The following is a 16,184-nucleotide window of genomic DNA, read 5'->3' as shown; positions in this document are numbered from 1 at the left end:
ACTTTGCATATGCTGTGAGGAAGGGTAGTAGGGGTACATATTTTTTTTGCCAAAGTCGTGGCCACAGAGTTATAATTCACCCACTTGCCGCGCGCATTCATTAGTCTGGTAGTCTCTTTAATGTCTGTTAGTTTCTTAGTGTGTATTTAAATACAAAATTATTTTTTTAATTGCATAATCACGCTGTACTTCTATTTAATTGTACCGGGCGAAGCGGCCGAGGGGTAAAGGGCGCACAGCTGTGAGCTTGCACTCGGAAGATAGTGGTTTCAAATCCCACTGTTGGCAGCCCTGAAGATGGTTTTTCGTGGTTTCCCATTTTCACACCAGGCAAGTGCTAGGGCTGTACCTTATTTAAGGCCACGGTCGCTTCCTTTCCACGTGTAGCCCTTTCCTGTCTCATCGTCGCCATAAATCCTATCTATGTCGGTGCGACGTAAAGGCAATTGTAAAAGAAAATATTCAGTTGTGATTGTATTTCAATGGGAGATAATACCAACGTTCCTTTCACTGGGCTAAATTATTTCTTTGTGTTATGTTATTTATTAAGTAAATATATTTAACCTGCCCTGTAGTATGTTTGTGAGACCTGGTGAAAATTTTATTATACAGCATTGAATCAAATTCTCACAAGGAAACTATTATTCTGAATAATCCACGGGGCAGGTTAATTACATTTACATATAAAATAACATAATAAAAAAGACAGATCCGGTGAAAGTAAAGTTGGTATTCTCTTGCGTTGAAATTACAATTACAATTAAATGTATCTTTTTATTTACAATTGACTTGACGTCGCACTGACACAGCGGGAAGGAAGCGGCCGTGGCCTGAATTAAGGTACAGCCCCAGCATTTGCCTGGTATGAAAATGGGAAACCACGGAAATCCATCTTCAGGGCTGCCGACAGTGGGATTCGAAACCACTATCTCCCGAGTGCAAGCTCACAGCTGCGCAACCGTAACTCCACGGCCAGCTCGCCCGGCACAATTACATAGAAGTACGGCATGAATATGCAATTGCAAATCATTTAGTATTTGAATACACACTAATAAACTAACAGACACTAAAGTGACTGCCAGACTGACGAATGCACGCGGCAAGCGGGTGAATTATAACTCAGTGGCCACGACCTTGGCAAAAAAAAAAAAATGAACCCCTACTACCCTTCCTCACAGCACGTGCAAAGTCTCCACTACTTGTCGTAGCGCTGTACAAGTCGCTTAGCCGCGACAAATGGCGTTTTGTGCGTATTTCCGCCAATAATTATGTTACTTAGAGAAAATAAAGGAAAGATTGAGCATGTAAGACAACAAGGCTTGTACAAAGAGCTTTTTAAAAACAATTCCTAGTTCCAGTTGGCTGAAGTGGAATAAAAATGTGTTTACTCCACAAAGTGAGTGGTGGGGGGTGACTGTCTCTCCTCACCCCACCCCCTAATCAAATCTCCGCTACTGTTGGTAGACATGCCAAAGATGCAGTAAAGGATATCTAATAACTTATTCATTTATACACGTGTAGATATTTCACCCGATAAGAGTTGATTGTATGAAACAAAAACTAATACTGTTCGTCGAAACACGTGAGTAGAAGGCATACGTCTGTTTGGAGCTTCTGTTGCATTCTGACCACGTTGTCCAGTTTAAAATAATGTCTGTTTATTCATCGCTGCTGAACACGCTAGTCATTGTCGATATGCAGACAGCAAATATAGTGCGGCTATACCATAAACCAGCCTAGAAGTATGCGGTGGAATACGAGGTTTACTAATGCAAGGGGTGCATTAGACCGGTGTGGCTGAGTAACATGCTGCGAGCGACACTCCGATTCTTATCTCTTTATATTCTGGTGTAACCTGTGAAAATCAGTTGGTAGACATCCCATTCATCACTTGTGCATGTGGGACATTTATATGTAGAAAGTACGGCGTTCGTGAGCCACCTGGTATATATGTATGTACGTACCTTCATTTAGTTTCAGGATAAATATGCGTAGTCACAAGTCCTTACAGTACTACAACTCCTGGTCTAGTTTTTTACCCAGTCAACTGCTTCATCCGATATGCAGTGAATGTCCGTTAGCTTTCCTTTGAAAGCTCAAATTGGGCAGTCGGCAACAGTGTGGTGGATTGACTGAGAAGAGGCACCACAGTCACAATTTTCAGAGCTAGTCCAACCCCATTTGCACAATAATAACCACATCTGCCTTGTCCATTTCTTATCAGATTGATGGTTCTCCACTGTCGCCTTGTACACGTTTAGAAGGGTTGACTACTGAAGACTGATCCTACTGGGCTTTCCATGAACCGTTAACATGAAAAGAGGTACTTTCAAGATCTGTTGCTGTACGCTAGGGTGGTTTCCTTGATTTGTCGTTGATGTTCAGTGTTTGTAATATCTTGATGAATGGGTAGTTGGGGGTTCTGCTGAATGTTTCTCCACACCTTTAGGAGAGCTTCTGATCATCTTAGGGCTGGAGGTGGAATGTTGTTGAGAACAGGAAGCCATAGCATGTTCGTGCTCCGAATGCATCTCGTGACTATGCGCATTGCTTGATTGAGTTTTACATCAATCTTCTTAGTGTGAACACGATTGATCCAAGAGGGACAGCAGTATTCAGCAGCAGAATATGATAAGGCTAATGCTGTTGATCTTAGAACATGAGTATTGGCTCCTCCATTATGTACCAGCAAGTTTCTGAAGAATATTTTCTTGTTTTAACTTTAGCAGCTATATTTGAGAGATGTTGTTTGAAAGTCATGTTCTATCAAGTGTTATTCCCAAGTATTTTGGTATACTGCAGAACAGCAACATTTGAACTCAGAATTTGATTGTTGGTTTGTAATATAGACTGTCAGTTGTGTAAGTGGAATGTAGATATAACTGTTTTGAGGATTTAGGTGCAGGCACCATTTCTTGAAGTATACATCCAAGGCTTCCAGATCAGTGGCTAAAGTAGTTTCAGCATCATAAAAGTTGGAGCACTGAGTCACCAAACAAATGTCATCAGCATTAATGAATTTTCTTGAAGATGTATCTGGGAAGTTGTATATGTACAGACTGAAAAGAAGGGGAGCCAGTATTGATCCTTGAGGCAAACCATTATTAATTTAAACACTCTACTTCTGTCATTATCAGCGTGGATCTGGAAGTACCTATTACTAAGCATATTGCTAAGTAAGGCCGTAAGTTTACGACATGGGATCACACTCAAAAATTTTAGGAGTCCTTCTTGCCAGGCAGTATCATAGGCAGGTGATAGATCCAAAAAGGCAGCCACGCTTACTGATCTCCTCTCATATCCATTTCGATATATGTGGTGAGAGACAGTACTTGAGCATTACAACTTCTTCCATGTCTAAATCCTGCTTGCTCTACAGGAATGTAGCTGTTGATTGCTTCATAAATTCTGTTGTAGATCAGTCACTCAAGAAGTTTATATGTGACACTTAGAAGTGCTATTGGACGGTAGCTTTCCATGTTAGATAGATCTTTATTTGGTTTCAGTATGGCTATTATCTTTGTTTTATTCATCAAAGGTGGCATGTTTCCAGTTAGCAGAATATTAGTGAAGAAGTTGGTTATCCATTTTGTCGTGGCTGGTTCACAATGAGCCAAAAATTCTGGATGGATTCCATCAAATCCAGCAGCCTTTCCAAGTTTCATACTTTTTATTGCGGCTTTAGTTTCCTCTTCTTTGAATGCAGTAGAGAATTCAGAAGACTGCACAATGTTATTTTCTTGATGTTCAACTTAAATTTTATATCCTTTTTGCATGTCTTTTGTGTTTTTGGAAACTGATATTAGATGATTAGTAAAATCATTCAAATGGATGGCTGTTTTTGATCCTGTAGTTGCAGGGTTTGAAGAGTCCAATTTCCTAATTATAGACCAGGCCTTCCTGCTAGAATGGGTATAATCTAGGGATTCTACTGTTTCATGCCAGATCCTTCTTAAACTCTCATACAAGGATTGGAGGAGACCAGCTGCATTGTCAGAATTAGGATGTTCTTCATATTCTCTTAGTAATTGCTCACTCTCTGAACTCCAGCCAGGGATATACTCCTTACGATATCCTCTAGGGATGCATAGTCTAGCTGCACCTCTTATAACCCCTACAAATCTGCTGTAGTTGTTGTATGTTGGTTTGATCCATCTTATATTGGAGTCTGTTTACTTTACAAATTCAGTCCAGTTGGCTTTCTTGAAGTTCCACCTCTGTTTAGGATGTGATCAAAAAACAGATATAGACATCCCAACCTCCAAGAGAACAGACCTGTGTTGACTATGCAGGGAATTGTTGAGCACTGTATGTGGAACTTGACTGTGTGAATTATGAAGCTGACTTGTTAAACAAATATCTGGGGTGTAGCCTCAAAACCAGTGAGCTGATTGAAAGGTAGGCAGGTTTCTAGCATCAAAAATCAGATTCAAATTTTCAGTTTCCATCCAGTTCACAAGAACTTCACCATTAGGGTTATCCTTGTTATATCCCCAAAGATGATGATGTTGATAATGACTGTTGAAATCGTGGAGATTTATAGTAGGATACTGCAGAGAAGGTACAGGAGGTATAACTATTGTCAAGTTTTTAATGTCAAATGTAGTAGTAAAAAGGTCATTTTCAGAGTTTACTGACAGTAATTGGTAATTTGTTGTATAATTCCTGAAATAAGTTGCTTCAAGTCCATAGGTTTAACCACCACACTGCCGTACACCTGTCCCCCGGGAGGTGCTAAGAAAGCAATGGTGATAAGATGAGACCGAGCTGTCGGAAACGACCTCTTGGTCAAAGAGCGAACAAGGAGATGTATGGTCCTTTCCAGGACCCTGAAGTTCATAGAATTGAAATGTAGTTGTACAGAAAGATGCTAAAGATAAGATAGGTATATTGTATCACAAATTAAAGGATATACTGAATAGAGTTGGTGAGAGAATGATTTGGCAGAATTTGACCTGAAGAAGAAATAAATTGATAGAAAACCTACTCGAGACACCCAGGATTTGTTCAGTTAGTTTTTGAGGGAGGTGTATAGGGTAAGAACAGTTGGGGTAGACCGAGGCACGCGTATGACAAATTGATTAGAGTAAATGTAGGAAGTAGTAATTTTAAAAGTTTAGCACAGGATACGGTGACATTGAATGATACATCGAACCAGACTGTGGATTGAACAGGAAAACATACTTTGACATTCATTGTAATGGGTCAGAGTTAGTTAAAATCGCTTCTTTTCTTAGCCAGGAAAAAGTAGGTTAGTGTTATTTAGAAACCATCACAAACCATCCATATTTTGTGGGCTATTTTGATTTTTATTGTTTGATATTTTTATTTTTTGTAGGAGGACGATGGAACAGCGGAGGTTTTGGGTACAATAGAGGAAATGGATTTGCAGCTCGCAATAATTCTTTTGGAGGTCCAAAACCTTGGGACTCAAATGGACAGGTGCCAATGCAGAAACGAGGAATAGGACCCGAAAGTATGCCTAAATATAATGGTGGCAGAATGATGGGAGTTCCAATGAAACATGATGTAAATGCTATGCCCAGAATTATCCCTAATCATGTTGGTGGAATGTCTACAAATAGTCCTAACCAAAATGGTGGTGCTATAGTTGGTAGGGGTCCAAATGAAAAAGGCAGCCTTCTTGGAAATGGACCAGACCAGAATAATGAAAGTATCTTCGAGAAAGCACAAAATCAACCCAGCAATGGACCAAGGAACAGAGATACTGGAGTATTTGGAAATGGAGCTGACAGGAGAAATGCAAAGAGTTTTACTAATATCCATAGAAATGCAGATCGCACTTTCGGTCATGCTCAAGATCGACAGATGGGCAATGGAAATAGAATTTCTCGTTTTTCAGCTTATGAAAAGAGCTCCCGTCAATCAAGTTTTAATTCTCCAAAGACTCCTCAACAGCAGATTCTTCCTCAAATGGGAAACCGATCTGCACAGTTGACAAATGATTCTAATGATTTCAACTTCCCACCACCTGCTATGAGCTTGGCTATGCGACAGTTTATGCAGCAACCTCCTCCTCCATCTGCTTACAAATCCATCTCAGGGCTAAGGCTTCCAGCACCAATGAAAGATACTTGTTCAATCCAGGGATTGGCTGATAAAACGTACCAGTCCAATCACCCTGCATTCCTGAATATTTCTGTATGTACTCCAGTACAAACTGTTCAAGAATAGGTGTTGTTTATGTAATTTATTCTCATTATTCTCATACATTCCTTATTGTTTAGCTCCATAATTTCTATATTTATATAATCTATTTGTATTTTATTTAAAGAATTTCCAAAATATTTGCAACATCCTTTCTGTAATTGTAATTTGATCCTAATGGAGATTAATACTAGCCTGTTTGAAAACTGTCATGTTACATATTGTCATATCTTAGTTGAAAATAGGTTACATTAAAGGTGTAGTTTACAACTTGACAGAATTTCAATTTAGATTATAGAATTACTTCTTTGTGATCATTTAGTATGTAGCCAACTGATATGAATTCAACCAAATCTTTTGAATTATAAAATGTAAAATTCTCCTATGTATTGTATGCATATAAGCAATCATCGTTCATTAAACTAAATATCACTAAAATTCAGTTGGTGGTCTTACTTCTTTTTCCCCTTTTTAGCTTTGTAAAATATTTCTCTTTCTTTGTGTGTTGGTGTGTGGCTTAATCTCTGGATTGCTATTTAACTGAAAATTAATTTTTAATTTTATTATTATTATTATTATTATTATTATTATTATTATTATTATTATTATTATTATTATTATTAACAAATACATTGCAATTCTGAGACATTCCAATGGCAGTTGTTACATACAGTAGTATGACAACAAAGTAAAATTAAAACATAAATTACATAACAAAATAACAAACAATTTTATGGAAACCAAATATTAACCATGTTGAGTCGCAGACATATAGTAAATAGACTGACAATGAGCAGCTAGTGGTAAAGCCAGAAGCTTGCAGCTGCTGCCATCTTACGTCACTACACTAAAGCCGGAAGCTTGCAGCTGCTGCCATCTTACATCACTACACTGTTCGAATTGAAATATGAACATTGGAGGGAAATAATAAACAACTACAAAAATGAAAAACTTGGGGTGGAAAATGTATAAATGGAAAATAAAAAATACAGAACTATAAGGAAGGAATATGAAAGAGAAGTACTGTAAGAGGAAAAAAGAAAAATGGACCGATCTAGTAAAGGATATTGAGAAAAGAGGACAAGATTGGGAGTAGGTTACGAGAGGATAGTTGTTCGTGGACAGACAAAGATAGAGGAGGCTCGTACACCAGACACAGACAACTGGAGATGGTGGATGATGATGATGATGATGATGATGATGATTGTGTTGAATTTATGGTACTGATATAGGCCTATAATGGCTTTTATTTTAATGATTAGAAAAAATGACTCTGTGCACAAATGCTTAAAATGTACCGGTAGCTAACCTGTTGGCAGATTTCAAATCAAAATCTCTTTATTTGCAAATGAGGTGTCTACCTCGGTGGCAAATGGTACACTAAAATACATTCTTGTCAAGTACTAAATATTAAATTAACAAGAGAAGAAAATTTTCCTGTAATACAATATTATACAATTTACGCTAACAATGTTTTCTATTAAACACACAGCTCATCCTTAATAAATTTATATTGTTTACAAAATTCTACTTATAATATTTCCTGTACTACTTACAAATATAGTCAACTGATATACAGTATGTGGAATTACTTCAAATGATACTATGCAAAAAGACATGGGCAAGCCCATGCACCCACATTGGGGAATTCCAGATTGACCATGTGGCAATCAATCGGACAAACACTAAAGAGATTATGAACACAAAGGTCAGAAAGAACACAAGAATAGAATCAGATCACTATCTTACAGAAATCAAGTGCCTTTGGATTCCGCACAGGGGTAAACTTCTCAGACAAGTAGACCAACTGGAAAAATAAATATAGACAGAGACAAATTACGGCACAATCGATCCAAATACGAGGAAGGAATAGAAACTGGCAATGGATGGGATGACATGAAGCTGAATATGAGGAAACAGTCTGAAATATGGGGAAAGGAAGAAAAGAAAAAGAAACACTGGTGGTGGAATACGGACTGTGAGGAAGCGGTTGAGAATCGCAGGAAAGCCTGGAGAGACTGGAGCATTAAGAACAACCTGGAAAAATGGTAAGTTTTCCTACAAGTAAGGAAGGAAACAGCCAGAACCATAAGATGGACCAAAAGACAGAGGATGAAGCAGGAATTGGATGAAATTGAAAACAACTTCAGGAAAAACAATAGTAGAGACTTTTTTGGGAAATTCAAAAAGAGCCTGAGTGGATATAAAGGCAGAGAACTCTTTATAAGAGATAAGAATGGGGATCTGGCAGTTAGTGTGAAGAACTGTAGGATACTTGCAGAATACTTTCATGACCTGTTAAACTGTGAACCACCTGAAGAAGAGCTGGAGCTGGGGACTAACACAGAAGAGAGAGAGTAATGTCCTCCAACTAGAGATGAGGTCGCACAGGCCATAAGCGATCTAAAGAATAACAAAGCAACCGGAGAAGATGGAATATCAGCTGAGATGATTAAGTAGGGAGGTGACAAGGCAGTAGACAACATGACCAACATCATCGGCCAGATTTGGAGAACAAAGAAGTTACCAGAAGGATGGAAGAATGCGATCATAATACCAATACATAAGAAGGGAGACAAGAGGGATGCAAACAACTATAGAGGAATTTCGCTACTAGAGATTGGCTATAAGGTGTTGTCGAAAGTCCTGCTCAATAGACTGGAAGAACAGTTAGAAAGTACAATTGGAGACTACCAAGCAGGATTTAGGAAGGGAAGAGGATGCATAGAACAGATATTTATACTGAAACAACTGATAGAACATAGGGCCTTAAAGAACAAAAAAATTGGTGGTAACCTTTGTAGATTTCACTAAGGCATATGACTCCATCGACAGACAAACTCTTGGAAGAATCCTGAAGAACAGAGGATTAGATGGCACTACACATGAACTCATAATGGAAGTTCTATCAGACACAAAGACAAGGGTGAGATTCAGAGGAGTACTCTCTGAAGAATTTGATATCAACACTGGTGTCAAACAAGGAGATGGATTATCACCAATGTTGTTCAACATAGCTCTGGATGAAGTCATCAGACAGTGGAGAACAATGAATGAGACAATGGGAATACCAAAGACGCATGTTGGGGACAAAAAGGACAATAGGGCCCAAGTAGATTGTCTAGCCTTTGCGGACGACATAGCTATAGTAAGTGAGACAGAAGAAGATGCAAAGACACAACTCAACAACTTAATGTAGCCGGAAGGGTAGGACTGAGGATCGCCTACAACAAGAGACATTGAATACCACTGAGGATTGGACAACACTGGAAGGCACCGTGCAAAAGGTGGACAAATTCAAGTACCTAGGAGAATTTATAACAGGAAGGAATAGGAGCAATGAGGGAATAACAGAGAGGATAAAGATGCGATCAGCCTTCTGCATGACCAGAGATATATACAATAAAAAGAATATATCTACAGACGCAAAGATCAGACATTACACGGCAACGGTGAGAAATGCTGTATTATATGCTGCTGAGACAATAGCACTAGGAAGAAATGGTGCGGAACTAGAGAAAGAAGAGAGAAAAAAATTGAGGAAAATACTAGGCCCTAAGAGAGGAGGTGAGAGATGGATGAGGAGACCCAGGGAAGAACTATACCGGAACATGAGGACAATCTCAGAAGAAATCAGACTGAAAAGAGCACAGTTTGCGGGACATGTAATCAGGATGAATATGGATAGAATGACGAAAAGATATGCCAGAGATCAATGATAGGGATGGATACAGGAAAAGGATTGAGAGTCGCCAGTGGAGTAGACAAGAGAAGAGGATACTGAATATCTCAGAAGAAGAGCGGGAGAGAAGAGAAAGGATGAAGAGGTTCTGGGAGGAGAAGAAGAAACTGCAATCCATGAAGAAGCTGTCCGTGGTCCTACAGAGGCCGTAACGCAAGAAGAAGAAGAAGAAAATGAAGGAGAAGAAGGATACTATGCAACTGGTATAAGATTAATATTTACATTGCATTTATTTACTTATTTACTATAGATATATACACATTTTACCGTTCTGGAACCTAAGTAGCATAACGACCTGCTGCGTCTTAACCAGAGCTCCTTTTGCCACCACTTTTCAGAGTTCCTGAAGGGCCTTCACAACTACCGTAGCGGTCCCAGGGCCCTCGAAGTCCCCACTGTACTTCACCCCTACAGGCAGTCCCCTACTTTGGCTGTCCAAACACCTTAGACCAGGGGATGGAATTAATTTATTCACACACACTTTTTAATTTACAATAACCTGCACTGGTCGAATGCCCTCTAACACTTCATTTTTCTCTGTTGCTGTTTATTCTCTTCTTGAATATCTGTACAGATTTTGGAAAAGGATCAAACACTACCCCTGGTAAACTGTTCCATTCCTTCACATCCTTCCCAATGAATGAAAATTTACCCCAATCGCTTCTGCTAAAATTCCTTCTAATTTTATATTTGTGGTCAGTCCTGCCGATATAATTATTTTCCAACTGAAGCCTCTCACGAATATCTCCCCATGCTTCTTCTCTTGTATAGGCTCTGTATAATCCTATAAGTCTAGTTTTCTCCCTTCTCTTACTTAAAGTTTCCCACCCAAGTTCCTTTAACGTTTCTGATACACTACTCTTTCTCCTGAAATCCCCTGTTACGAATCTTGCTGCTTTCCTCTGCACACTATCTATTTCTTTTATTAGGTATTCTTGGTGAGGATCCCAAACACTGTTTGCATATTCCAATAATGGACGAACCATACTCAAGTAACTTTTTTCTTTTAATTCTTTGTTGCATCCTTTAAGTAGCCTCATTATGACATGTAATGATCTGTATGCTTTCCCAACGTCATCAACATGAACCTTCCAGTGCAAATTACTTTCAAATCTCACACCTAAGTATTTGCACTTGCCATCTTTAGGGATAACTACCTCATCCAAAGTATATTCAAATTCAGTTTTAAAGCTCCTGGTTGTAAAAGTTGTAACAGTTGATTTGCCTCCATTAACCTTCATATTATTTTCTTCAACCCATTGTTGGATACTTTCAAGGTCCCTTTGTAATTCTGAACAATCCTCAATGTTGTTTATTTCCCTATAAACAATTATGTCATCTGCATACAATCTTATTTTTGATGTTATATTGTTCCCTAAATCATTTGTGTATATTAAGAAAAGTAACGCCTATACTACCCTGTGCGAATCCCTTCCAAACTTTCTCTTCCTGTGATATATTATTTCCTACTTTGACTTTCTGAACCCTTGAATTTAGAAATGTTCTTATCCAACGTATAACCCTTACGTCCAATCCTATTCCCTCCAATTTCTTTAATAATATTCCATGTTCCACTCTATCAAAGGCTTTGGAAAGATCTATGGCTATGCAATCTAACTGGCCTCCTGAATCCAACTGATCTGATATGTCCTGCTGAAATCCCACCAGTTGTGCCTCACAAGAAAATTTCTTTCTAAATCCATACTGGCTCCTCATGAACCAATTTTTATCATCACATATCCCTCTGATGTACTTCGCTATTAAACACTCCAGTATCAATCAATCAATCAATACTGATCTGCATTTAGGGTAGTCGCCCAGGTGGCAGATTCCCTATCTGTTGCTTTCCTAGCCTTTTCCGAAATGATTTCAAAGAAATTGGAAATTTATTGAACATCTCCCTTGGTAAGTTATTCCAATCCCTAACTCCCCTTCCTATAAATGAATATTTGCCCCAGTTTGTCCTCTTGAATTCCAACTTTATCTTCATATTGTGATCTTTCCTACTTTTATAGACGCCATTCAAACCTATTCGTCTACTAATGTCATTCCACGCCATCTCTCCGCTGACAGCTCGGAACATACCACTTAGTCGAGCAGCTCTTCTTCTTTCTCTCAATTCTTCCCAACCCAAACATTGCAACATTTTTGTAACGCTACTCTTTTGTCGGAAATCACCCAGAACAAATCGAGCTGCTTTTCTTTGGATTTTTTCCAGTTCTTGAATCAGGTAATCCTGGTGAGGGTCCCATACACTGGAACCATACTCTAGTTGGGGTCTTACCAGAGACTTATATGCACTCTCCTTTACATCCTTACTACAACCCCTAAACACCCTCATAACCATGTGCAGAGATCGGTACCCTTTATTTACAATCCCATTTATGTGATTACCCCAGTGAAGATCTTTCCTTATATTAACACCTAGATACTTACAAACATCCCCAAAAGGAACTTTCACCCCATCAACGCAGTAATTAAAACTGAGAGGACTTTTCCTATTTGTAAAACTCACAACCTGACTTTTAACCCCGTTTATCAACATACCATTGCCTGCTGTCCATCTCACAATATTTTCGAGGTCACGTTGCAGTTGCTCACAATCTTGTAACTTATTTATCACTCTATAGAGAATAACATCATCCGCAAAAAGCCTTACCTCCGATTCCACTCCTTTACTCATATCATTTATATATATAAGAAAACATAAAGGTCCGATAACACTGCCCTGAGGAACTCCCCTCTCAACTATTACAGGGTCAGACAAAGCTTCACCTACTCTAACTCTCTGAGATCTATTTTCTAGAAATATAGCAACCCATTCAGTCACTCTTTTGTCTAGTCCAATTGCACTCATTTTTGCCAGTAGTCTCCCATGATCCACCCTATCAAATGCTTTAGACATGTCAATCGCGATACAGTCCATTTGACCTCCAGAATCCAAGATATCTGCTATATCTTGCTGGAATCCTACAAGTTGAGCTTCAGTGGAATAACCTTTCCTAAAACCGAATTGCCTTCTATCGAACCAGTTATTAATTTCACAAACATGTGTAATATAATCAGAAAGAATGCCTTCCCAAAGCTTACATACAATGCATGTCAAACTTACTGGCCTGTAATTTTCAGCTTTATGTCTATCACCCTTTCCTTTATACACAGGGGCTACTATAGCAACTCTCCATTCATCTGGTATAGCTCCTTCGGCCAAACAATAATCAAATAAGTACTTCAGATATGGTACTATATCCCAACCCATTGTCTTTAGTATATCCCCAGAAATCTGATCAATTCCAGCCGCTTTTCTAGTTTTCAACTTTTGTATCTTATTGTAAATGTCATTGTTATCATACGTAAATTTTATTACTTCTTTGGCCTTAGTCTCTTCCTCTATCTCGACATTATCCTTGTAACCAACAATCTTTACATACTGCTGACTGAATACTTCTGCCTTTTGAAGATCCTCACATACACACTCCCCTTGTTCATTAATTATTCCTGGAATGTCCTTCTTGGAACCTGTTTCTGCCTTAAAATACCTGTACATACCCTTCCATTTTTCACTAAAATTTGTATGACTGCCAATTATGCTTGCCATCATGTTATCCTTAGCTGCCTTCTTTGCTGGATTCAATTTTCTAGTAAGTTCCTTCAATTTCTCCTTACTTCCACAGCCATTTCTAACTCTATTTCTTTCCAGTCTGCACCTCCTTCTTAGTCTCTTTATTTCTCTATTATCATAAGGTGGGTCTTTACCATTCCTTACCACCCTTAAAGGTACAAACCTGTTTTCGCATTCCTCAACAATTTCTTTAAACCCATCCCAGAGTCTGTTTACATTTTTATTTACCGTTTTCCACCGATCATAGTTACGTTTTAGAAACTGCCTCATACCTGCTTTATCAGCCATATGGTACTGCCTAACAGTCCTACTTTTAAGACCTTCCTTTCTATCACATTTATTTTTAACTACCACAAAAACAGCTTCATGATCACTAATACCATCTATTACTTCAGTTTCCCTATAGAGCTCATCTGGTTTTATCAGCACCACATCCAAAATATTTTTCCCTCTGGTTGGTTCCATCACTTTCTGAATCAGCTGTCCTTCCCATATTAACTTATTTGCCATTTGTTGGTCATGCTTCCTGTCGTTCGCATTTCCTTCCCAATTGACATCTGGCAAATTCAGATCTCCCGCTACAATCACATTTCTTTCCATGTCGTTTCCCACATAGCTGACTATCCTATCAAATAATTCCGAATCCGCATCAGTGCTACCCTTTCCCGATCTGTACACTCCAAATATATCAAGTTGCCTATTATCTTTAGAAATGAGCCTTACACCTAGAATTTCATGTGTCTCATCTTTAACTTTTTCGTAGCTTACAAATTCTTCTTTCACCAGAATGAAAACTCCCCCTCCCACCTTTCCTATCCTATCTCTACGATACACACTCCAGTGCCGTGAGAAAATTTCTGCATCCATTATATCATTTCTCAGCCATGATTCAACTCCTATTACAATATCTGGTAAATATATATCTATTAAATTACTTAATTCTATTCCTTTCTTTACAATACTTCTACAGTTCAACACTAACAATTTTATGTCATCCTTACTTGATTTCCAGTTCCCTGTTCCCTTATCACCGCTCCCTAGGCCATCCCGTTTCCCTGAATGTACCTCCCTATTACCCTTCCAAACAAATTTCCTAACTTATACGTACCACTGCGGTTTAAATGAAGGCCATCCGAGCGCAGATCCCTTTCTCCTACCCACCCATTAGGATCTAGAAATTTCACTCCCAGTTTCTCACATACCCACTCCATAGTCTCATTTAAATCCCCAATCACCCTCCGGTCAGTATCCCTTCTACACAGTATTCCACTAATAACAATCTCCGCTTTCTTAAACTTCACCCGTGCTGCATTTACCAGATCCCACACATCTCCAACTATGTTGGTACTTATATCAGCTTGCCTTACGTTGTTGGTACCAACGTGAAACACTACCACCTTCTCCTTCCCCTCCTCCCTCTCTTCTACTTTCCTCAACATCTGCCTCAACCTAATTCCTGGATAACATTCTACCCTGGTTCCCTTTCCTCCACACACTTTCCCCACGTGTCTAACGATGGAATCCCCCATGACCAGAGCCTCAACCCTACCCACCTCATTTGATCCCCTCCCCTCCTGGTCAGCCCTATCTTTCCTGATAGCTGCAGAAGCTACTTCCTCCTCCCTTTTTTCCTTCCCATGACCCCGTTCCACCTGTCTTTTCCTATCCTCTATTCTACATTTCCCTTCCTCCTACTTCCACGCATCTCAGCAACAGTTCCCTGTCCCTCATCTTCCCTCTGTTGTTCTACCTGGAGTGACTCGTACCGATTTCGCACAGACACCTGTCCTGAATTCTGATCCTGAATAGAGCCCTTGGCCTGCAATCTCCTTCCCCTTAGAACATTAGACCACCTGTCTTCTACAACTCCTCCCTTTCCTTCCCCTCCCTCTTGTACACCTACTGTAACCTGTGCATTGTTTGAGGGAGTCCTATCTTCCTTCCCGTCTTCTGTGAGAATCCTAATTATCTCCCTCAAACTTTCCAACTCCTCCCTCATACCCCTCAATGCCTCACCACACCCACAATAAGTACACTCGCGCTCCTTAGCCATTCTTTACGGGGGGAAATTTTAAATTAAAAAAATTACAAACTATACTGGTCAGGCTGATTGGTCTGTAGTTCTCTGGTTTCCTTTTATCACCCTTTCCATTATAAATTGGTGTTATTATAGATTCCTTCCATTCCTTTGTTATTACACTATTATTTATGACATAGTCAAAGAGAAATTTTAAATAATTGTCTCTAATACCTCCCCAGTAATTTGATCACTTCCTGCTGCTTTTCCTTGCTGAAGCAGTTGGATTTCTCTGAAAATATCTTCATTTGTGAATGAGAAGCTTCTTGTTTCCCTCTGTGTCTCTCCCTTTATATCTTCTGTTTTGGTTTCCAACTCTTGACAATCATCTACTGAATCTCTGAATTCCCTACTAAATAGGTTTGCTTTCTCAGTATCTGTTAATTAGTGTTCACCACCTTCTCCCACCATTGTAGGAATTTGGATTTGTTTTCCTTTTTGATTCCTGATATATGAATACAGCTTTTTCCATTTCCCTTTGTGGTCGTTACCCTCTTGAAGTATGCCATTCATATAATTCTCTTTTGCCTCCTTTTTCACTCTATTCAGTTCCCTCATTAGCTGTTTAAAGTTTC

The 16,184-nt window shown here is 39.1% G+C and overlaps 1 protein-coding gene across 9 annotated transcripts in view; it reads left to right on the top strand.

Annotated features, from left to right (window-relative positions):
* Positions 1–6,610, top strand: part of LOC136856971 (uncharacterized) — a 164,454-nt gene extending 157,844 nt beyond the window's left edge. For all 9 annotated transcript variants that reach the window (XM_067135279.2, XM_067135281.2, XM_067135280.2 and 6 more), the window contains one exon: positions 5,339–6,610. In XM_067135279.2, coding sequence (XP_066991380.2) covers positions 5,339–6,195 — 857 coding nt within the window. In that variant the 3' untranslated portion in view covers positions 6,196–6,610. The remainder of the gene's footprint in view (positions 1–5,338) is intronic.
* The last annotated feature ends 9,574 nt before the right edge of the window (positions 6,611–16,184 follow it).

Source organism: Anabrus simplex, chromosome 1 (genome assembly GCF_040414725.1).
Source record: "Anabrus simplex isolate iqAnaSimp1 chromosome 1, ASM4041472v1, whole genome shotgun sequence".
Lineage (NCBI taxonomy): Eukaryota > Metazoa > Arthropoda > Insecta > Orthoptera > Tettigoniidae > Anabrus > Anabrus simplex.
The sequence above is the reverse complement of the archived record's forward strand: the minus strand, read 5'-3'. Positions and strand labels throughout refer to the sequence as shown.